Below are 22,715 nucleotides of genomic sequence, written 5' to 3'. Positions count from 1 at the left end.
CTCTTCCCACACTTGCATTGATCTATTTATGCATGTTATCAGTTCGACAAACACCTAGCAATCTGGATGCCACTGCTGCAGCAGCGCGCTGAACTAATTTACGATTAGGTCCTTTAGGCGGCAACATGGCTATCTCATGCTGCCAGCAACCTCTTGCAAAATGAGGTTATTTTCTCAAACGCGCTTTTCCACGTTGGGAAAAAACATGTGAATACATGCATGTGCATGCATATCACACAAACGCCATTTGTTCACATACGGATTTTCTGTGTCATAAGAACAGCAGTTTCATAAATGTGTTTATTTCCTTCGCAGGAAGAAGAAGAATCCAAAGCAAAAGCTGATAAAATAAAACTTGCTCTAGAAAAGATGAAGGAAGCAAAAGTTAGAAAGGTAAGGAAGGCTACTGCACCCAGCTTCCCGCATTCGTTTTCAGATAAAGGAATTGAGAGCCTGGGCCTACTATTATGGGATGATAACGAAAGCATAATGGAAAAGGGAGCATGCGCGCCCAAGGAATTATGAAAATGGAAACGAAATCTCAAGCTAGAAAAGTTAGAAAGGCGTGCGTGGGATAATGCGGACAGCCAACCAATGCACTAGCCCAGTGGCAGGAAGCCTCTCACTCATTGTCCTCCCCTTGCCGGGTTTGAGGGATACTGGAATGGAAGTGTTCCATTCAAGGTCAGTGGCAGGTCTTTCACAGTTCCACCCACCTCAACACCTGCATAACCTTTCCTTAGAGGCACTGTCAACAAATGCTTATGTGATTTGCCAAATGTACCCTCAAAGTGACATTGAAAGCACTCCACTCTCTCAGAAAACATTTAGAAGAATGAGAAGACTTTTTCTTCTTTTAGTCTTTTGGAAGACTGATAGCATCTGTAATTCGATTCATATTTTGTGTGATTGTAAGTCCCCTGTGCCCCAGCTTCTGAAAGCGCAGAAGTGGCCCGTGGAGCCTTCAGCGAAATAGCACATCAGACCACAAAGACAACGTACTCAAGCTAGTGTTGTCCTCACCTCCACTGTAATGTCCTCATATTTGCATGAAGGGGGAGATAAAGGCTCTTTGAATGTGCATCAAATGCCCTTTGGTGATAGGGCACACCTATTTTGGCACAAGTGATAAGATGTGCTTTGCCCTCTGATTCTCTCTTCCGCAGTTTTGGTGACAACGTGACCAGTCTCGTAGTCCACTGTTCACCTCTGAAAAAGTGTTTTAGGGCAAAATCACCCACCCCTGGTATACTCACGAGTTCTCTGAAATCAAACGTCCCAGAAAAGATCTGCATGAAACCAAAATGTGAACTGATCTCTGCGCTCTTTAACAAGTTTGCCCACTCGCTTCACCCTCATTAAAGCAGCAAAAGCATTATGTTACACAGAAACAGTAGTTGAGGCTGCAAGAACAGATAAAAACACCCTTCCAAACTGTAAAGAACAGTTTAAACCCCCCTTTCAGAAGTCTCGTTCCTAGAATCAGTGGAGAAATGTGTAGTCATCAAAACCTCTTCATTAATAAGATCTAAAGAACCACAACACACTTTGATAGCACTGTCCCAAACCCTGCCCTGAGTCCATCCACTCCAATACATCCTTGAAAGCAGGAGAGCAGACTTTTGATTTTCCAGAGGGATGCCGGTGGGCAGATGTTTGTGAAGTTCCATTTAAGGTATAGGGACTTTTAGTGCAGATGGCTTTTTGCAGGGGGTGGTAGGGTGCCCTCTTGCCAACATCCTTGCATCCATCCAACACACTACATAAGTGGATGGCATCCATCCAATGATGATTCATGTCACCAGCATCATAAAATCAATTAAAGGCCAAATGCTCTTGGTCCTCCTTCAATTCATCAATACATCTGGTTGAAAAGGTACTGTCCCCATAATCACTGAAAGAAGGTTTAAAATGTCCACTTCTCAGAAGAAATTAGAACTGGAAAACCTTTCAAGTTGCCACCAGATCACCGACTTCTGTGGAAGGCCCTCAAGAAAATCATAGCCAAGTTGCAAAAGAGCAAACGAGCCTTTAAAAAAACAACTATCAATCTGGTTTCTGACACACTCCATATGATAGGCAATGATGATGCATGTCTCCCAGTCCTACTCAACCTTTCTGCAGACTTTGGCACCGCCAATCACGTTACGTTAATCGCACTCTTAGCTTCACAGACAGGGTTCTACAGCCCTGTGTTACACTGGTTCGCCTCCTATCACCTTGATGCACTTCCTTGTCAAGTGCGAGGTAGCCCAAGGATACCTCATGTCACCAGTCATCTGTAATACATTCATACAGAATCTAGGAGCTCTTCCCAAAGAACCTGAGATCTCAGACCATCAATATGCTGATAAGATCAGTCTTAACCAAGGCATTTTATGGCCAAACTCCCAAACGTGTACAGGTTTCTCACTTGAAAAGAGTGTGAGTGGAGTAGCACACATGTACCCCCTCCTGGTCCACATTTGCATACCCTCTCCTCCCCAGCATGTTTTCTTTGTTTTTGCTTCTTAGGTTCATTTCCTCCCTTCTGATCTCATGGCCACAGCAAGCCGCCTGCCTTATACACACTCCTTTAAATCATCATATTCCTTTGTCTTGTATTTTTCTAATGTTTCTTTTGAGACAGACTGGTTTCCTGCATATGTCTCTGTGTTGGGAATGTTTGGTAAAAGGCTGCGTCCCCCCCCCCTTGTATGTTAGGACCAACCTGTGTTTTGAAATTGTGCACACTTAATGTTTGTGAATTTTAGGACATTGTGCGTTCTTTTTCAAAACATTTTTTAAATTACCTAAAAATGTCTTACAATTCGTGTTCCTGTTCTGTCCGGTTGGGCAGTTACTATCCAATATAAAATACTTGAAAGTTATGGTTTAAAAAATAAAAAAGTCATGGCTTTTAAGGCACTACACAGTCTTACCACAGTCTGGTTCAAGGCACGCGGTAGGAGGAGGGAGTGGGTGGAGTGTGTTTAAAGTTGTTTCAAAAGGGAAGGATAAAACTGATTTTAAAATGCATGATATACCATGGTTGAAGATGACCGGTCATTTGTAAAATGTGTTCCAAATGTAAAGAATACTGGCACTGGTGTAAGGACATTGCTAAGCGAAGCCTACAGAGGCAACAAAGAGGTTAAGGTGGTGGAAAAGTAGCCTTGGCCTTTCACCACAAGTTTGCACGGCTCGCCAGGGAAGAAAGAAGTGAACGTCTGCCACAATCTTTGAGACCACGAAGAAAGAAAGTAAAATCGGGTGCGACACTGAAAACTGGATAATAGGAATGTTAATTTAACCATGGAATCCACTAAGAGCCTTTAGTTTTTCCTGAAATGAAAACTTGTTGGAATTTAGGAACTCTCATCAGCTTAAGGATACTTGGAGGTTGGTAGCTCTTAGAGGGGGTAGTGAAAGGAACAAGGATTTCACATGTGTCCATTTTAATAATACTCTGGCATCGGGAACAAATAAAGCAAACTGATTTAGCACTATTTCGGTGTCCACATAATAATAAACAACTTGATTCTGTTCAACTTTTCCAATGTGAAAGTTATGACCAGGCTGACAGCAGAGCAAGAAATAATTGGGGCAAGTTCAGTTTGCTGCATTTTTGCTCCATTGCAAACATGATGTTTTTATGGGCCCAAATGGCAAATTTGTTTTAACAAACAACTTTCTAGACCATGGTAAAGTTGACGAATAAGACTTGGGCTACATATATTTTTGTGGTAACAGAGACCTTGCTGGATTAAAGTTGCTTTAGGATTTTCTGTAAAGTTGAGTACAGGAGATTGTGAAAGATGTCTGAACCTCTATTTTTCTTTTAAAATCCATCGCTACTCCTGGCTCCCTCCTCCTTTCCCTTTTCCTCTGGTCCGCGGGTGCCACTTGCTCTCATTTTATATTTTGATCTTTGATCTCAGTAATGTACCGAGGTCATACATGTTTTGCCCTAAGTAGTTGCCACCAATTACAATGTTGCTAAGTGTGCTAATGTTCCTGTTTCAGAGATATCGTGCAATCAGAAGGTCACTGGTACAAATTCCAAAAAATGTGGTTCCATCTTTCATTCTCTTGGGATTGACAAAATGTGTATCGTTGAGCCTAGTGGTAGTGACAGCACGATCCCCTTTTATACAAGTACCCCATCTCTGGAATTCCTTGGAGCCCCAGACAAGGGCCTTTCCCAGCCTATCCACTTTATGAAAGCCTTTAAAAGGTGTTATGTGGTCCCATAGAAACAAATGCTTGAGTGGTAATTTGGGTTGACCTAATTTTCAGAGTTGGGCAATTTTTTCTTTTAATGGCGGATCTCACCATACCCCACCTCCCTCTGCCCAACACCCATACTCCACTGCCCCTTTCCCCAACCCTTTACACAAACACACACACACACACACACACACACACAGACACACACAGACACGTAAAGAGAGTGTGTGTTTATGTATTTATAAAATGTATATATAATGTATGCATATGTTATGTGGAACTGCAAAAATAGAGTCACACGACCTTGCCACTATTTTGTTTCTGTGAATCCAATGTACACCCTTAAAAACATTATACTTGTTTTACTGAAACATTCACCATATAGAAAGACCTGACTGGGATAACCCTCCTCCAGAAAGGGTCTGGTCCTCATATGCGACATTCTGAGCTCATTCCACGCTCTCTCCATTTCTGTTGATGCTGAGCTCAGCATATTTACACGTCCCAGTCACTATGCAATGGGCAGGCATCACAATATCCCACCCACAGTTCTGTGAAATGCCTCAGAGGTGACAGATTGATGCCATTCAAAATATTCATGTATTGTCATTTTTAGCGTTATTGTTGTATTTATCTGATTTAATTTTGTATATTTGGTAATGATTGACTTAGCTTGTATTGTAAGAGAGATCTGTCCATAGGCAAGGAGAAATATGATAAAATAGGGGTGCATTAGGATGAGCAGTACTTTGGAATGGGGGCTCATACAGAAGACATGGTAGAGGAAAGATGATTCATCAATAGTTATAGTGCAATTGTTGACCACTGTAGTGCTGGCACTAGTAGTACTAGACAAGACATATGGGCATCATCACGAGTTGGGCGGTAACGCCGGCGGTATTACCACCGGCGGTATTAGCCCTACCGCCAAACCCCCAGCGCTATTAGCGCCGGATCACAGGTTTGGCAGTGATGGAATTCCCCATTCCCCTCTGAGCCCATTCGGGAATGCCCCATTCCCCATTGGGCTCAATGGGGAATTTTCGCGCTCTTACTGCAGGAGGAAATCCGCCGGTGGTAATAGCGTGAATTTTTGGTGGATGTCCCCCTAGCTCAGAGCTGGGGAGAAACCCACCAAAGCCCTGATTTGGCGGACCCTTAAATCCGGCGGTAATAGTGCGAAAGCCGGATTTAAGGGTTACCGCCAAACTCGTGATGAGGCCCTATGAGAGGAGGAGGAGTAATCGAAGTAGAAGTTGTACTATTGCAGTATTCTAGAATAACATCTACCTGTCTTCGAATCCTGGATTAAGATTAGTAGCATTAAACTTAACTGTGCAAAGAGAGCCAGGCGATTCTTCAGAGATCTTTAAGGATCCTTTGAGTGGCAACAAGATAGGAAATACTCTTCCCCATGCCCCAAGACAACTAGAAAATGTCAAATTATCATCATCCACTGTCACCCCAAGGAAGAACCAAGAACAGGTAGCACCCCCTTGCCTGGTAAATATCCTCTGTCTTGAACCCTTGCAGTATCCTTTCCCCACTGACCTGCACACCACTCTTCTGTCCACCCTGCACTACGCATACAGCTGGCCACAAACACTGTAGCCAAAAACCTACCTGTACCACTCCCCTGTGATACTAATGACAGCTGACCAGTGAGGAACTCAACTCTGTATAATTCTTCACCACTTTTACTAGTCCACAACCACTCACAGACTCCCACAAGCCCTCAAGCATCCTGCAGTGTGGGCAGAACACATTGATAGTCAAGCTGGATACTAATATCTGGGGATCCTCCCCTGGATACACATTTTCCAGGTGCCCTCACTTCACCAGGAACGACCAAAAGACATAATAGCACACAGAAAATGGGGTCTTCCAATATGCACAACTCAAAACGGAGGATCGGGACACTACCTCAGTCTGACCTCTGACTAAACATGCCCTCAACTCACCGTTTCTTTGCAGGACATTGCGCCACTAGGCAACCAAGGTGGCAGGAGTTGAGCAAAATGAGATGAATGTGCATTACATTGCTGTCCCTAAGAGCCAGTGCATACGATATTCTTTAATGTAAAATGAAGAGCATCCCTTTATCAATTTCCTAATTTTAACCTGCATAGCTTTGACGTGTTCAGCACTGTATGTGTAGCACAATGGTGATGTAGTAATAGCAGCAGTTCTCTAGCTCCTTCTCGATTATGCTAAAATTAAGGACTGGCAAACCAACTTGAATGCGATTTGAGCCTACCTAAACAGTCCGTGTTTAAATCTATTTGACTGATGTGTCTAATTTCAAACTGAAAATTGAATACTATATATTTTATTCTTTTAAGATGTCTATGCATCCTTACCAAGTCCAGAGAGGCTAAATGTCTGTGCTGGGAAAATAATAATTTCAGAACGGTGTGACTGAAGTGCTGCCATTTTACCCTCAGAGCCAAGTCCTGAAGCTGTCCAAATGAGTATATATATGTAAATGTAACAAACATTTCACTGATAGGTTGAGTGTTGTGAAAAATGAAATGAGCACCAAACCCAGAATGCAAAATCTACTTAGTGGTTCAAACATACAACCCGTTTATCATTGACCAAAATATCAAATATAAAGATCTTATGCGCCCAAAATGCTGTTTGATTTCATGCAAAGCAGGCTGGAATGCTTACTGGTGCTATTTGTCCCCTCCCCTCCCTCTCATAGCGGTATTCCTAAAGAGTACAATATGAATTTACCAAGCTGCCTGCCATGAAATTATAACCTATCAGAAATAATTTTGATGGATATTTAAGGTTTTGATCATGCGCTTTGCTCAGGAAGGAAAGTGCAGCACTCTTATTATGAGTAAAATATATACTGGAAGCAATTCTTAGAAATACATATTGTACCATTTTAAACAGAGAATGTTTACAGTGTTATTACAATTAAATAATTAGCTTTTTAATAGCTGCTTTTGAAAAATAAAACACAATGGCCCCTCGGCTTAAGATATCTCTTTTCCGCTTTGGTCTCACTGCTGGCTGCAATGGCTGGTTCGGCTAGAGCACATACACTCCTGACAGTGCAACTCTCCACCATACAGAATAAGACTGAGACATGGAGTGAAATAGCGAGTGACAGAGAAACAAAAAGAGCGCAGAGAGAGCGAAATCAGCTTACGATACGACAAGTGCAACTTGTTTATTAGAAAAGTTCAAACCCAGATTCAATTGGCCTAAATGGAGGCTTATTTGCTCAATGTACCTCGACTGTTGGCATCAGGTTTCACTTTATTGCTCTTTATCATATTTTTACTTTGTGTTGACTTTATATAATCTTTTTGTGATAGTATGCCTTTTTCAGGTTTGAGATGATTTCAATTGATATGAAACAGTAGGTGCTTCAAATTAATTTGATCCAACTTTCTTCATTCATTCATTCATTCATTCATTCATTCATTCATTTTGTCATTTGTAATAGCGCCTTTCCCAACGCGCTTTTGGTTGAACGTCCTCAGAGGACTGGAGTCCAAAAATATGGGAGCTTTTGGGAGTTGCTATTATGCGTGTGTGCATTTCAGCCATTAAAGTTCTGCGAGAGTGGCCAAGACCCTGCTAGTCACCCATGTCTAAATGGAGTTTGTATGGGAGCAGCAGAGGTATACTATGGACTAAAAGGGGGATGTGTGTTTAAGAAGATAGAGTTATGTGGGAAGCTACGGTTCGAATTTCTGTCATTAAAAGTAGCTTCATTCTTATGGTAGTGGTCATGTGCAATAATGTTTGTGTTATATGTCAGTGTAGGGTGTGTGGAGTGGGGCCGTGCCTTGTGCTAAGTTGCAATGGTGCAGTGTGCAGGATGTGCAATGGGGTAGCTGTACAAATATAAATGTATGATTCCTGGGTTCCATCTATGTACAAGCAGCAGTGGTATGTTTCACAGGCAATCTAAGTGCTAGATGAATGAATAAAACACACCCTCTGGGAGGATCTTAGAGTTAGAGATTGCTATCCCTAGTTCTGTCTAGTGCGAGCACAAGGTCCACGTTTCATGATTAAATGCAGCGGCATGGCCTACCCTCCTGTGTTTTAGAGTTACATGCAGTGCCAGCCACAAGTTATGGCTCTGAGGTGTCTGATTGTCTGCGTGCAGGATCATCAGCGTGATTTTCCCACGGTGCATTTTAGGTGCAATGTCTTGCCCACCCTCCAAACACATATGAGTGCACTATCTGGGCCATTGTCAGGATTCGTTCCAGGTGCAAGTTGCTGGAGTGACTACCTGAATCCTCCATGTGTGCTTGCTGTCCCCTAAGGAAGGTTGGGTGGCGGAGCAAAGCGGTTGACAGGAAAGAGAAGGCTAGTAGCTGACAGAAGGGCTGGTGGGGGGAGTGTGCAGGGGAGGGGGAGGAGGATTCCAGGATGAAACTTGTGTGCGAACGGTGGGGAGTAGGTGCAGGGAGTTTTGGATTAGGAAGCCAGGAGAACAGCCAGGTTTTGAGGGCTTTCCTGAAGGCCGGGTGATCCTCTATGAGGTGGAGTGCGAGGGGGGGAGTTCCAGAAAGTGGGTGCAAGGACAGAGAAACAGGTACCTCCTAATCTGGAGAACTTGAATGGAGGGACTACCAGGAGGTGTACATAGCCTGGTCTGAGGAATGTGGTGGGGTGGTACAGAGTGAGCTTGTTTTGGAGGAATTCCGGGCCTCGCTTGTGAATTGAGCGGTGGGTAATGCACATGGCCTTGAAGGAGGCCTGTCGGCTGATGGGCATTCAGTGGAGTGTTCTGAGTGCAGGGTAGATGTGTTCTCTGGGGGAGAGTGCAAGGATGAACCTTGCTGCAGAGTTTTGAATCCATTGCAGCTTTCCCAGTTGGTACGTAGGCGCGCCTAATAGGAGGGAGTTTGAGTGGTCTAGGTCCGCGAGGATGATGGCTATGATTGCACGAACAAGGAGAATCATCATTCAAGTCACCACTCTAAAGCTCTCACACCCCTGACAAAAACACTCTGCATTCAAACTATTTAAAAAGAAATACAAAAATTGAAAATCTAAATATGAAAAGTAAATGCTTTTTAATAGTCATCAGTTTCAATAAATGCACACCCAGCTCTCACGCCTATATGCATTGGGCAGAAAAGCCTGGGGGAGAATGCTCTTTGTACCTTATAAGTGTAACTAATCAATGTCTTATATCTCAATGATTCTTACCACCTGCTCCTCAGTAAACCATCTCAAGTTTAGTAAGCTCTCAAATGTACCTATATTTTTACTGGTAAGGCAGGGCACTGAATCTTATCAAATCCATCACATTTTCAGGCATATTCCAAAAATCACTCTTCACCAGTGGCAGTCCTATGGGACTCAAATGGCAATGGAGATTTACATTTTTCCGGTGCCTGACTTCCAGGAATACCGGGGTTGTAATCCCCCGGTGTTTCCGTGGAGCCAGATGCCAGAAAAAATCACAACTCCGGTGGCAGCCTGCCCGTTTTACTAGCACGACTACTGCCGGAGTTGTAATGAGTCCAATTGTTTCACACTGCAAAAATGGTCCGGGAGTTAAATCAATGACAGAAAACAGCCAGGAGTACAGGAGTAGGGACACAGTGGCATACGATTATCATAATCTATGGAGGTCTAGGCCAAAGGGTGTCAACTAAAGGCCTATTCCCAGGTGGGATGATGGTTGATCCCGACAGCACAGGCCACCTTTGCATACTACCTAGGTCATAACCACTGGGTTCGATCATGCTATTTGCTGGGGGGGGGTGACATCTCCCGAGCACACCAATATGTCCTTGCCGAGACCTATGTTCTTAAAGTCAATTCTAATTGAGTCTTGGGTATTGCTCCCCTGCTTGCGGATGCTGGTGCAACTCAAAATGTGCTTTTGGGATGCAAATAGGCAACCCCTCAATACTCGAATCCAGTGTCATCCATTTGTTGATGAGAGCTTATCTGGATTCATACTCGTCTAATGCCAGTTTGGCAACCCTGTGCAGTGATAATGTACCCACTCCCCGGGGAGCTGTTTGCCTTCTGGTTTTTACAATGGGGGTGTTAGAAACTTGATCTAATCTGCTTGATAGTTTGTTGCATTGATTTATATATAGTATTTGCCATTATCTATGGCCAATAGATTATGATTCTCCAACTGATCCTGGCTGGGGGGGTAAAAAAACAGAGGAAGCAGGTGTTCCTGTGATGAGGGTATTGATGAGGACCCAGTAGACCGAGTGGGCCTGGCAATTAGTCCAACAGCAGTAGTCAAGTATGCATGGCTGGTGGGACTCGCCAGTTCCATGGAGTGATCCCCCAGCCGAGGCACTGAGGGGTATATGAGCTTGTCACTTTTAATAATGGGCTCTCCATTATGTGTAATATTTCCTGTCCAAGGATCCATGCTGAGGGGGACATTGGATGGACCCAAGAACTGATGAATTTCACTGATAAGGGAATAGGCTTCCCCCAAGGACCTTGGGTGCATAGGTGAGCTGGTCTCGACAGGGCATGGTAAGGATGGTGGAGCTACTTCCAAAATGTTCCTTTTCACAGTCAGCAGTTTTCGTGTTGGTAAGCGTGCCAGAGCAGAATCTGATGCAGCAGAGAAGACAGCAGGATCTAGTGTGCCAAATAAAGCAGGCATAGCAGACCTAGCAGGCATAGCAGGAGTTAGCATCACAAGTTTTAGTAGAGAAAAACGAGATACCTTTTGATGGTAAAGTGTGGGCACACACACACCACACACTACTCACTGCTCGTTACAAGTTCAAAACGTATCAGGTTCCAATTGAGACCACGCAAGGTTCGGCAAGACTCAATCCATTAAACCATTGGAGCTGTTTAACTTGTTAGGCCCAGTTTGCCTCTAATCATTGTAGCGTTTTGTCACTCCCCCACCTTGATTCTCACCTGGGCTGGTCTGCTGTTTATGTGCCTTTCCACTCCCCTTGTATCCGTCCTCTAGAGGGTTGCTCATCTTGCTCAGATATTATCGCAGCATCAATGGGAGGTGCTTTAGTTAACAAAGCTGCTCTTTTCTACCGGTAGGCCCAGGAACTCTTTGGCTGCCTGCTTGTCACAAACTCCCTGCAGGTGCTAACTCCCGCGCCCTTGCCCTCCCGCAGGCTTCACCCTTGCAGGCGGGTGACAGGAGTTTTGAGTGCAGGTGGGCAGGGCCTCCAGTATGGCAACTCTCTATGGCCTCGGGAACTCACATGGATCCTCCCTGCAAGCGCTGACTCCCGCGCCCTTGCCCTCCCGCAGGCTACACCCTTGCAGACGGGTGACAGGAGTTTTGAGTGCAGGTGGGCATGGCCTCCAGTATGGCAACTCTCTCTGGCCTCGGGAACTCACAAGGATCCTCCCTGCAGGCGCTAACTCCCGAGCCCTTGCCCTCCCGAGTCCTTGTCTTCTTTCATGATACTGAGCAATAATGAAAAAATGCACTTGGAAGACAACATTAAACCTCGTACCTCCTACCCGAATCATGTCCAGTATCAACCATCACCAGCAAAGACGCATTTGATTTTACTGCAGAGATGATTAGCATCTCTCCAGCAGTGATCTGTTCAACCCAGGAGTGTAGAGAGAAAAAGTCCCACATGGTAATCGGAATTTTCCTCAAATAGATTTCTACATGGATAATTGAACTTTGAATTGGATTCTTAGCTGGTTTCACCCAGAGTTCTCGTTCTTGCACTAGAGCACATTATTTGCAAAAAACACAAAATAACAATTTATAAACGTTTCTTCTATGTCTCGAGCTGAGCCACTGCATTAATTCTAGCATAGCTCTGGGCTGGATTATTGCAACAACACATACAGAAATGCTCAAAAGCAAAACATAGAAATGGCAAAGAATTCAGAATGAAGAAATTGGGCACTGCTTTAACTTAAAAAAATCAGTTGCACCACCCTGACTTTGAAAGACCCCCATTGATTCCTGCTGGAGCAAAGATTAAAATTCAGGGTTCCATGCTCCATCTATGAAGTTTTGGAGGTACATTTCCAGAGCCCCTTCAGGAGCTGTTCGCTCACTACACCCACAGTTGGTGGCTAAGGACAGTGAATACGAACCTGACCTCCCAGACCAGATGCAAACACAAGAAACATCTAAACAAAAGCATGAAAGAGCTAGAACTCCCTAAACACAAACTTTAGGGACATATGGAGCCTGCCATGCTTCAAATAACCCCTTAGAATTAGCACAACCAGCTCTTGAAATGAGGAACCTGGTCCAAACAGCAATTACGTTTGAGATCCCAAGTCTCCCACTGCAGAAGATAGAATGTGATTGGAATAGTGATTGAAATGTAGGATAGTCACTAAAGGATTAAAGAACCATCCTTGTTATCAACAGCTCCCAACTAAAATTAGGAATGCTTATCTAAAATAACTTCAACTGCTTCAAAATACAAATATTCTTAGGCTCTGCACAAATGTACATTCAATACATTTCTTAAAACAAAATTCTAAAACATGTGTTGACATATTTTTGCATTCGAATTTTTCTTATAAGTATGCAAATAAATATGGAAATATTAACAATAAAATCAACCTTAAGTTCACCAACAACACATTGAGTTAAACTAAATAACCACACACATATAAAAGTGTTGTTGAGAAAGACAAAAATTCAACAAAAACACATAAAATTAAACTAGAAAACCTTCCAAGAAAATTGAAGTTTTGAAGAAAGCTCATGATTAAGATGTCATCAGAAGAATTCTAAGGAATACTGAACTTTGATTCTTCCTCTGATGAAAGTCCAGGTCATTAGGTGTTGTAACAAGGACAGAAACATGTGCACGTTGATTCTCTAGTTCAATAACACTCACAGTAGCGTAAAGGTTTTTCTGCATTTTTGTAGAATCTTTTTATTTTTCAAGGAACCATAGTGACAAATAATAAATGAGAATATTTGGATTTTGAAGCAGTTTAAGTCATTTTAGAAGACAGGTATCCCTAATGTTACTTGGGAGCTGTAGATAACAATGATGGTTCTTTAATCCCATAGTGACATCCCAATATTTCTGATAGTGGTTTGTCAGTGTTTACTATATTTATGAAACTGACTGTCCTTTCTTTGTCAACATCTGACATACTAATTGCCCATTATCAATAACAAATGCCAAGCAGTTTAGACAAAGCGTTGGGCCTCCTTCCATGGTTGGTGATAACTCTGCAGTTTTCTGTGAATTACTACCAAACTCAATTGATGTGGAATTACTACTGCCACTCTGACTGGAGGATATGGCAGTGTTAATTCCAATGGTTTGTGTGCAAAGGACTCCATGGCAATATTGGCAAAATGTCCTGGGGTAGTTATTGCTCCCTCAGTTATTCTTCTGATTTTTGGCATTAAAGTGGAGGATTTACTCAAGGTCAAACTTGGATTTGGCAGTCAGTAAAAATGGAAACAATAATGTTACTGCCAACAAATGAGGAAAACAGAATTACCTCCATTTTTACTGCACGAGGAAACTTGCACTGTGTAGTTAGTGGCTTAAATGTGTCATATCGATGCTACAAAATGCATAAATAAGGAAAGACATAAGCAGGAAAACCTTTTGGAGTTGCAGCCATTGTAAGGAAGCCACCTCTGAGTGAAGGTGAAAAGATCAGAATGTAGTTGGCCTTAGCCGTAAGACTATCCCCCCGGCCCCCTTATTTTTCTGTAAAATTCTTGTGTGACTGGTACATCCACAAAGAAAATTATTTGCAAAAGCAATATTATAGAAGAAGTAAAGTGTGTTCAAGCTTTGTAAAAACAATGCACCCGATTTACAAAAGCATTTTTCAATGGGAAAACAAGCAGTGCTTAATTTGTGCCGGGTTTTGCCAGTGGTGAACACCGACACTCTTCCTTCAGCACCGGCACTATTTATAAGCTGTGTCTGAGCAGACCTGGGCCGGCAGAGGCCTTGGTGCGCTTATGCCTCATCGCATCTGTGTGGTCTGCAGACTATGGCTGAGTACACAGAGCTGTTTTATGTTCCTGCTTTGTCATTAGGTAAATGAACGCATTTGTGAAAGTTATGGCACTTCCTCCCTGCCCATTTATCATGTTTCACAGTGATCGTGCGAGCGGCTAAGTCTTAAACTGCTGCGCCATCTGTGGTGAACGTTAGCAATCATGCTCCAAGCCGCTGAGCAGCAGCTTATTTCTTTCTAGCGTGCCGTGGCCTCAGGTCAGGCAGACTGCAACTGTGCCATTCACTGCCAGCCTAACCCGGGTCAGGTGGTGCCATCCATTTGCCGGGCCTGCCCTGCTGACGACGTGCATTGTCCATGACAGGACCAGGCGGTCACCTGTTTTTTAAATGGTGCTGATGCTTCTCTAACAGTTCTGCATACTGTGGCTGCTGTGCCCGGCAGGGTCAGACCTGTCGGGCACTGTGGCTACGGCAGGCAAACATGTAGTCTGCCGGTCCGGAAACAACAGTGCCGGTAAGTTTACCAGCACTGTTGTTTCCGGACCGGCAAACCTAGAATGAGCCCCCCCCACACTTTGCCGAACCTTCATTTTCCCGCGGAATTCCCATGGAAAGCAGGAAAGCCAGGTCGACCCAATATTTTGCAAACAGGGTAAAAGGGGGCTCAGCTCTGCGACACTGGACTCTGAAGAAGATCTGCATTTTTAAATCCTACCTTTCACGTAAACTGTTCCCACCCACTCTGCATTCTCCCTGGACAGTCGATCCGATCCTACATGAGTGCATGGGGTGTTAAACCTACACCCGGCCACCCCACACTTATGCTGCCTCTCTGCACTACTCACTGAGTTCTACCATCTTCAAGGGATGCTGCTGCACCACCTCTAAGAGAGGGAAGTGAACATACAGATGGACACGCCTTTGAGTCTTTACAAATATGCACACACACATATTCATAGCCTAATACAAATGACATTGTCTGATTTCTATAATGATTTCACTTCATTCTGTGACGTCTTACACCTTACATTTCACAGACACAGATCTGTCATACAGTTTCTTGAAAAAGTTGAGGTGCTGCTCACTGACGAAAGTGTGGAAACGTAAAAGACTTGACTGGCTGCTTGGACCTAACGTAAAACAACCCTGAATATTTTTTTTATTTACGAGATTGAATCACCAAGGTGATTTTTACAAGTATCAAACAGTAGAATCATAAAACAGTAGGGTAAGAAAAGAAAAAAAAAAGAAAAAAGAAAAGAAAATCAAGTTGCAGATGAAGGAGAAGCCTGAAAAGTTTGTTTTTTCCAAGAACAGTCCTGCATTGTGGCCAATGAACACGTAAGCTGCTTAAGTTTTCACCTCGGACAAGGGCTCCGTTACTTGTTGGTAAGAATCAAATCCAAGATTTTTGCTGCGGCTATCGCCCGAATGGTGTAAGATCCCCTATTAAGCAGGCCCCCCACAGCTCTTCCTCAACCAAATGTCCTTTGGCCAAGTGCAAAGTCAGATACGGTGATCTACAATGCCTGGTTCCTGGGCAAGATAATAACAGATGTCGCAGTGTCTCTGGCCTCATAAATTTGTTGCAAAAGCGACAGCTGTTAGTCGTTGAGATTCCTCTTATGTTTAGGATCTCATTTCATCGCAATAAGTTCAACCTTGCCCGCAGAAGAATTGATCAAAGTTTTCTGTTCTGGGGTTTCAACAGAAACGGTTGTAGATCGTTTCGTTTTCTGACCGTTGGGGGCAAGTGGGATGTCAGTTTGTAATTCGCAGCTTTCTCTAAGGTAGAAATCCAATCTGCCTCGTCTAAACGTTTTTTCGTTTTAGTTGGATTCAAAACAAATTCTTCAATTGAGCTGCCACATTCAACCAGATTCATTTTACAGTAGTTTTCCCAAAGAGACAACATTTTGCACTGACCTGAGCTCATCTCCTCTTTTACTAGAGTGAAAATTGGGGGACTAGATGGATCCATGATATGTTAGACCGGCATCACCTGCAAAAGATGTAAATTAATGGGAATCGAGATTACCAACAATTTAGGACAGGGCTGTGTACTGACTGGCCCGGGGACAAAGGAGGGGCGCACGCGGGGGCACTTAAGCATGAATGCCAACTTCTGTTTCCTTTTGATGTAAAAACACCCTTCATGTTGAAAAACACATCCTTTCCTCCTGCGAGCTAGAAAACATTTTACGAATGCACTGTAAAACACCTCTACAGTTCTGTCAGAAGTCAGAACCCATAGCCAGTGACTTCTGTCAATCCCGTTTTGCTCCCATTTTCAACAATGGAATCTCTAAACAAAATACTAAAGGCACCCCTTCAGATTCAGTGCGACTCGTGTGTGAAAATAAAGACACACATTTGCCTTTCTCTAAAAACACATTTTCACCATTTGAGCACAAGCAACGTATCCGGTAATATTACCCCCTCACAAATGGTCGCCATTCATGTAGTCTCCAGCAAAAGGCTCTGGCGACATTATGTATGGTGACCAATTGTGAGGAGAGCAGGGCTGTCCCCTGCTTGCCTTGAGGGGAACAATTTTTTTTAAAACAGGAGTTGTGGGGGCATCCGCCGCAGATTCAAAGTGATAATGTCATGACAAACCACAGCCTTTTTGCAGCGACATTTTTGCTACACTGCCTTTTTGCAGTGACATTATCATATGGAACCCAAACAACAGGGTTGTTACATGCTCATGGCCATGTTAGTTGGGGTTACTCATGGGAGCCCGCCAGGCACTTGTGCTCTGTGAATCTGCGGCGTGACTTGGACTGCTCCTGCTGTCCCCGGACAGTCCCCCATAAGGACGATGCTATGTTTTCTCTTTTTAAGAGCTCAATTTGACTTTGTAGCTGCGTTCTCTGGCCTCTGCACGGATCTTGCAGCTCCCTCTGTTTCCTGTCCACCAGCCATGCTCCCGCCAGGTTCTGTTGCTCAAGCGAGTAACTACGTTTTCTCTTTGTATTCCCCAGCTCTGCTGTTTTTCGCCACCATTGTTGCTCAGAGACAGGAGACCATGCCGGCATGTTCTCCCCGTGGGCCTCATCTGCTTTCAGTCTGTGATAAAAATATTCTCGGGTCCTCAGTATCAGCTGCTGTGAATCTGTGCTCACATGACAAACAACTCCAGCTCATTGCAAATGTGACTGAGAGATGATGTTTGAAAGATAGTGAGAAGGGCGAATGGCTCATGGAAATGAAATAACCCCCCCCACTTTTTATATATGAAGATTAGCTGGTTTCTAGCACTTCACATTTGGCAGAAAAGGGATTACGATGCCAGTTGCCTAGAATCACACACTTTGATCATATCCAAGACAGGATTTCAATTTAGCGTTCATTTGTCCATAGTTGACATAAACACAACATGTGCTCTTTGAGTCATGATGTGGGCAATAGCCAAGAGACAGAAAGTGGTGCTTTGGGGAGGGTTTGATTACAATTATCAGAGCTTTCGACTGGTAGAAGACAAAATCATCTCATGGCAACACTATGGGAACGTCAAAAATACATTATATATTCCATGCCGGGCAATGACCGACTTGTTCTCCATCTCTGGACGAGGCTGATGCATTTACAAAGTATGCCCTCTGCATACTAGGCCCACCTGAGCCTCCACCTTCAACACACCCTCTGCAGAAGACTCACTGCTTCACACAGGAGAGCTGATGGTCAGATCAAGCTATGTTTTGAATCATGCAGGCCGAACCTAGTTTTCCAGCTTGCCAGGCTCGGAGATTGTTATGTTAATTTGATATATACTGCACACTGCTACCATTGGCGTGGTCTCCAGGCACTCATGTGGCTCTGTAATAAAGTGCGTTGGGTACGTTATTGGGGAAAGAGAGGGATAGGATGCAGCTGCAAACATGTGACATGGAGCAGCAGCAGTGTGATGGGCTGGTGGTGGACCGATCAAGCACTGAGCTGGGCCAGGCCGCCGTCACCGCCGGGCCCGGCATTAGTGAGCCAAGATTATTTGGGCCCTGCCACTTTTTATTAAGCACTGAAAACAGATTATAACGAACTGCCATTTTGGGCTTTAAAAAATGAAATATTTAAAAATACAGGATCGGGGTTTTACAGTGATGCAGAATATTGAGAAAACATGGCAGGCCTGCATAATTAAAAACATGCTTAGAGAACGGAAGTCATGTCTGGTTCTAACGTATAGACAGTTTGCAAAACTGCCTGCAGAGTCTCCTCGCCTTCCGCCCTGCGCTCTGCACATAAACAGTGCAGCACTTGGGCAATTTTCTTTTCATTTTTTTCGAGACGTGTTGTTTTTACGATTTGTTAGATGTGTTTTCAGTGCAGTGGAGTAATTAGACAGCTAACAGAAATAAGCACAATGTTTCATAATGGAAAGATCGCCCGAGACAAACCATTTCGGTGTAAATCTGTGGGCCACGTGTCGGATGATGTTAGCGAAACTGCTTGTTAAACTGCACGTGGGAGGCACAGTTCAGACTCCAGTGCAGAAACTGGTTATTGTTGGTGATAGTCTTTGGTTACAAATCTTTTCAATATATTTGAAATCGGGCTCCCTACTTTACAAACAGTAGCTAAAACATGTTTCTGAAAACTTTAAACCTTCAGAGTTAGCCGCAAATCAGGGGCCAGATTGCAGAAACTTTGCCCTAATGCTAATGCCGGGCAACTTTGCACTTGCATCCGGGCAACATTTCTGTAATATGGCCTCAGGTGTCCTGTATACAGATATAATTATGTTTTTTAAACTATTTGTTTATTTTTTATTCACATACAAAACAAACCACAGATCAACTGACAGGTTTCCACTGTGTCTATGTGACATCTTCTTATCCACAATCTTCAATATTATTGACAAACATTTCATGTACCCATGAAACCTAAATTCTATCAAAAGAAATCCCTGGCATGCCCATGGTATGGTTATCCTGTCGGTGCCCCTGTATGCGGAATTGGCTCCACCCCCAGTAATTCCCAATGGGGCCCACCCTTTTTGGCAACTTCTGGCACTCTTCAGCCTCTGCAACTCCCCCGCCCCCAAGCGGACATGTTCACAGGGGCTCCTCATCAGAGGGGGCAAACATTATCTGCATCAGCTCATTCCAGGCTACATGTGCACCTCCTTCCCTTATCCCACTCTGTGCAGCCCTATACCATGCCGTAGTCTCAGCCATTGACCAACGATTTAAATACGCCCACCAAGCTACAATTATGGGCCCCTCAGCTGACTTCCAAGCCATTGCAATTCTGCGCTTTGCCAACACACAAATTAAATCTTTCATCCTAGAGAGATGCGTGAGGTGTTTCTTCCCCCTCGGAACATCCCAAGCAAGCAGGCCTCTGAGGCCCTCCCCTGGTCGCCCTATCTGCCACCGCCTGTCATACAACTATGTGTTTATGTATGCACCGGATTTATACAGTGCAAACCTAGCTAGAAATTAACATAGCGCTATACAGTGGTAGAATACATAGGGAGAGCTTTAGAGGGTGCAGGGGACGGGTGAGGGAGGGGGAGAAAAGGGGAGACATGGTATTTATTTATTTTATTTATTTATTGGGTATTTATAATGTGTCTATACACAATGTGTTTTGAGGCGAAATCATGGCAGGCTTGCATAATTAAAAACATGCTTACAGAGCGCCCCATTGGAATTTAATGAGCAGTAATAGGCAGTTCCTTGAAGAGCAGGATTTTCGGCTCCTTCCAGAAGTGCAAGAGAGATGGGCAATGAGATGGGCAAACTGATGGTATGTCTATTCAAATGCACAAGCGATTTCAGAGACTAATATAACAATGTTGACCATCACGTGTTTCGCATTTTCCCGTGCATGCTTTTTCAGGGTCAAAATTGTCTAAAGAAATGTTTTTCCTGACGCAGCGTCATACGCTGAGAGTATGCGGCCACACACCGCCTCGACAGGAGAACCCTTGCTTTAGTGTATTTTGACCATGAAAAAGCATACACGGGACATTTCAACGGGCTTATATGATTAATTTCAAAACGTATTGAAATCAGTTGTCTGAATTGGACACATTGATGCTGGAAGGCATACAGGTAGTTCTGAATACTGTCTGCTTCATTCTGAGTTTGGCGATATTTTGACAGTCAATATGTAAAATTGCTGGCAAAATCTGTTGTTACCGCCACTCGGTTCTGTGGACTTACCACAGGATTTTGAGTTGTGGTATGGCGGTGTTAGACTGTATTTTGGGAGTCCCTGCAACACCATAGGGATTTCGACAGATTTACAGCAAGCAATAATTCTGCAGTGGTAAATCGTACGATTTTTTCCATTAACGTAGAGGATTTACCTCCAGCAATATGTTGGAGGTAAATCATCCACTTCAAAGCCAAACTTGTAGTAGTTTGGCAGTGTGGTAAATGCGGCGGTAATTCCGTTACCACAAAAAAAGGGGCAGTAACGGAATTACCATGGCTTTCTAGCTGCACTGACAAACTTGTAATGAATCCTGTCTCTTTGTGCAAGCTAAATTGGAGATCACACACTCCTCCGTGTCATTCGGTCCTTTGCTCCCGTGAAGCCAGGGAAGTCTCTTAGATTTCCCAAATGTTTAAATACCTTCTCTTGGTGAAACTACTGTTTCCAAGAGCAGTGAAGTGAAGTTGACTTTACTTACATTTTGTAACTTTCTAGACCCAGCACACAGGGTTCTGGGGGGGTTACTTAGTATCCCCTTTGTCTAGTTTCTCATGTATAGGGGATCTGAGTTAGCAGTCCCTCCGAAGTTGTGACAACTTCTGAACCTAGAATAGGTTTTTTCAACCCTTTCTACAATTAATAGCTGGTGGCAGTGGTTTACTTTTTACTACCATTGTGTGTTTTTACCGCGGGCTGCGTTCGCAGCTGCAGTAAGGCACCCATGGGTGCCCATTTAGTCAAAATGGCCCCGGTCTTCTTTTTTCACCATTTCTGGTTGGAAAGGTCCTTCTTGAGATTTACTCTGCATGCCAAACCACGTTGGTCCCTTTGTTTGCATTGCCTTTGGCGGGATTCACGAGTGAAGCCCGCCTCTGGCTCCAGTAGGTCTGGCAGGGGCAGGTAGTGAGGGAGGTGCCCGAAACTCCCTGTTACAGGAATGCACCCAAAGGTGATTGGCCGGCTGGATGTCCTCATAGGGCAGCCACCCTGCTGTGTGATTGACAGCTAGGTTAGAATGAATGGGAGAAACCTGCATAAAAGGTGAGGCTTTTTGGCTTGCAAGGCAGAGGCAACCACTGGACGAAGGAATCCGAAGAAGAACTTGGAAGAGACACCTACTTCAACTCCTGGACCGTTGGCTTGCCCGGTGAATCCCTGCTGCTGTGCTTAAGCTCAGAATTCGTTTCGACTAGAGAAGCCCTGAAAGTATGACTTCTCCCTTTGGGTTGGTGGGACCAATCAACCCCAAGGTGAACTCGTTTGGACATCCTCTCGGAGCTGGCTGTACTTCCAGTGCTGCTGCTGCTGGAACCTAAGTGCCAGGGAAAGGAACACCAAACCGAGTGGATTGCTTTTAAGTTGGAGCCGAGCATCAGGAAGATCCTCTGGACTGCCCTGAAGAAGGACTGTCCAAGCCTGAGCCACCTCAATAGAGTGCTGAATCCCAGATGCGAAGAAAGTCCCAAGTGGTATCTGAGAACCACGGTGTTGGTATTTGCTGTCAGACATGAGGAGCTGAAATCCTAAAGTGTCGCCGAATTGAAGTTTGGCCATTACTGCCGCTGACCTTCCTTTTCATTTCTTCTAAACAAAGGTACTATACAGTTAAGAGGACTTACCTCTTGTTGTGTAGCCTTACTTGCTCTCAGTTGAGACATGTCTTGGTTGCCCTTTCAGAGTTTCATACAGATTTGCCCCTCACAAGCCTCACAGCTTGTGGCCCTTTAAGTGATTTTATTTCTACAAACGTTTCTAAAAGCATTGTGCAATACTTTTACTAACCTGCAAAGAAGATCTTCAGCTGCCCTAGACTTTGCTCAACTAACATTAGCTGTCCTGGCTCCCTGAGAGAGTCTTCTTACCTCTGACTCTGTGCCTTTACCTTTCCCAGAAGAAAGGGTTACATTTACTTGACATTGGAAGGTTTAAAAAGTACTTACCTGTTTATGAATTATGTATTAACCTTTGTTTTATTCCCCAATCTAACCTTTGCACCAAACTCAGTACTGCTCTGAATGTACCAGTGATAAATCAATGTCCATAGTGCCCTAGCTATTTAAGTCACATGAAGGTGTTGGAAGTGTCTGTGTGCCATCCCCAATGGGTATCTGTTATTCAGAGAAACAGAGTGTGTTTTGAAGTGTATTATAATTGTTGCATGTTTTGCTCCCTTATGAAGAAGGCTTATAGAACTGACTGTTAAATACATTAATAATTCTTTAATCAAGAAACCTTGAGTGTAAGTCTTTATTTGAATAACTGTTACTGTGAAACTCTGTGTTACAACCCTACTGCTCACATTGACCCCTCTTGAGATAAGCCTGGCTGCTCAGCCACACTACCAACCTGTGCAGTACAGACCTATACCAAAGGTTGGGTTCCTATTGCCAGCAGGTCAAGATTACTGTAGTCTTCCAA

The 22,715-nt window shown here is 43.9% G+C and overlaps 1 protein-coding gene across 5 annotated transcripts in view; it reads left to right on the top strand.

Annotated features, from left to right (window-relative positions):
* The window catches only part of APBB1IP (amyloid beta precursor protein binding family B member 1 interacting protein), a 1,612,974-nt gene that overhangs the window by 757,567 nt on the left and 832,692 nt on the right, over positions 1 to 22,715 (top strand). For all 5 annotated transcript variants that reach the window (XM_069648143.1, XM_069648145.1, XM_069648144.1 and 2 more), the window contains one exon: positions 316 to 393. In XM_069648143.1, the coding sequence (XP_069504244.1) occupies positions 316 to 393 (78 nt within the window). The remainder of the gene's footprint in view (positions 1 to 315; positions 394 to 22,715) is intronic.

Source organism: Ambystoma mexicanum, chromosome 2q (assembly GCF_040938575.1).
Source record: "Ambystoma mexicanum isolate Mex_15411 chromosome 2q, UKY_AmexF1_1, whole genome shotgun sequence".
Classification (NCBI taxonomy): domain Eukaryota; kingdom Metazoa; phylum Chordata; class Amphibia; order Caudata; family Ambystomatidae; genus Ambystoma; species Ambystoma mexicanum.
The sequence above is the reverse complement of the archived record's forward strand: the minus strand, read 5'-3'. Positions and strand labels throughout refer to the sequence as shown.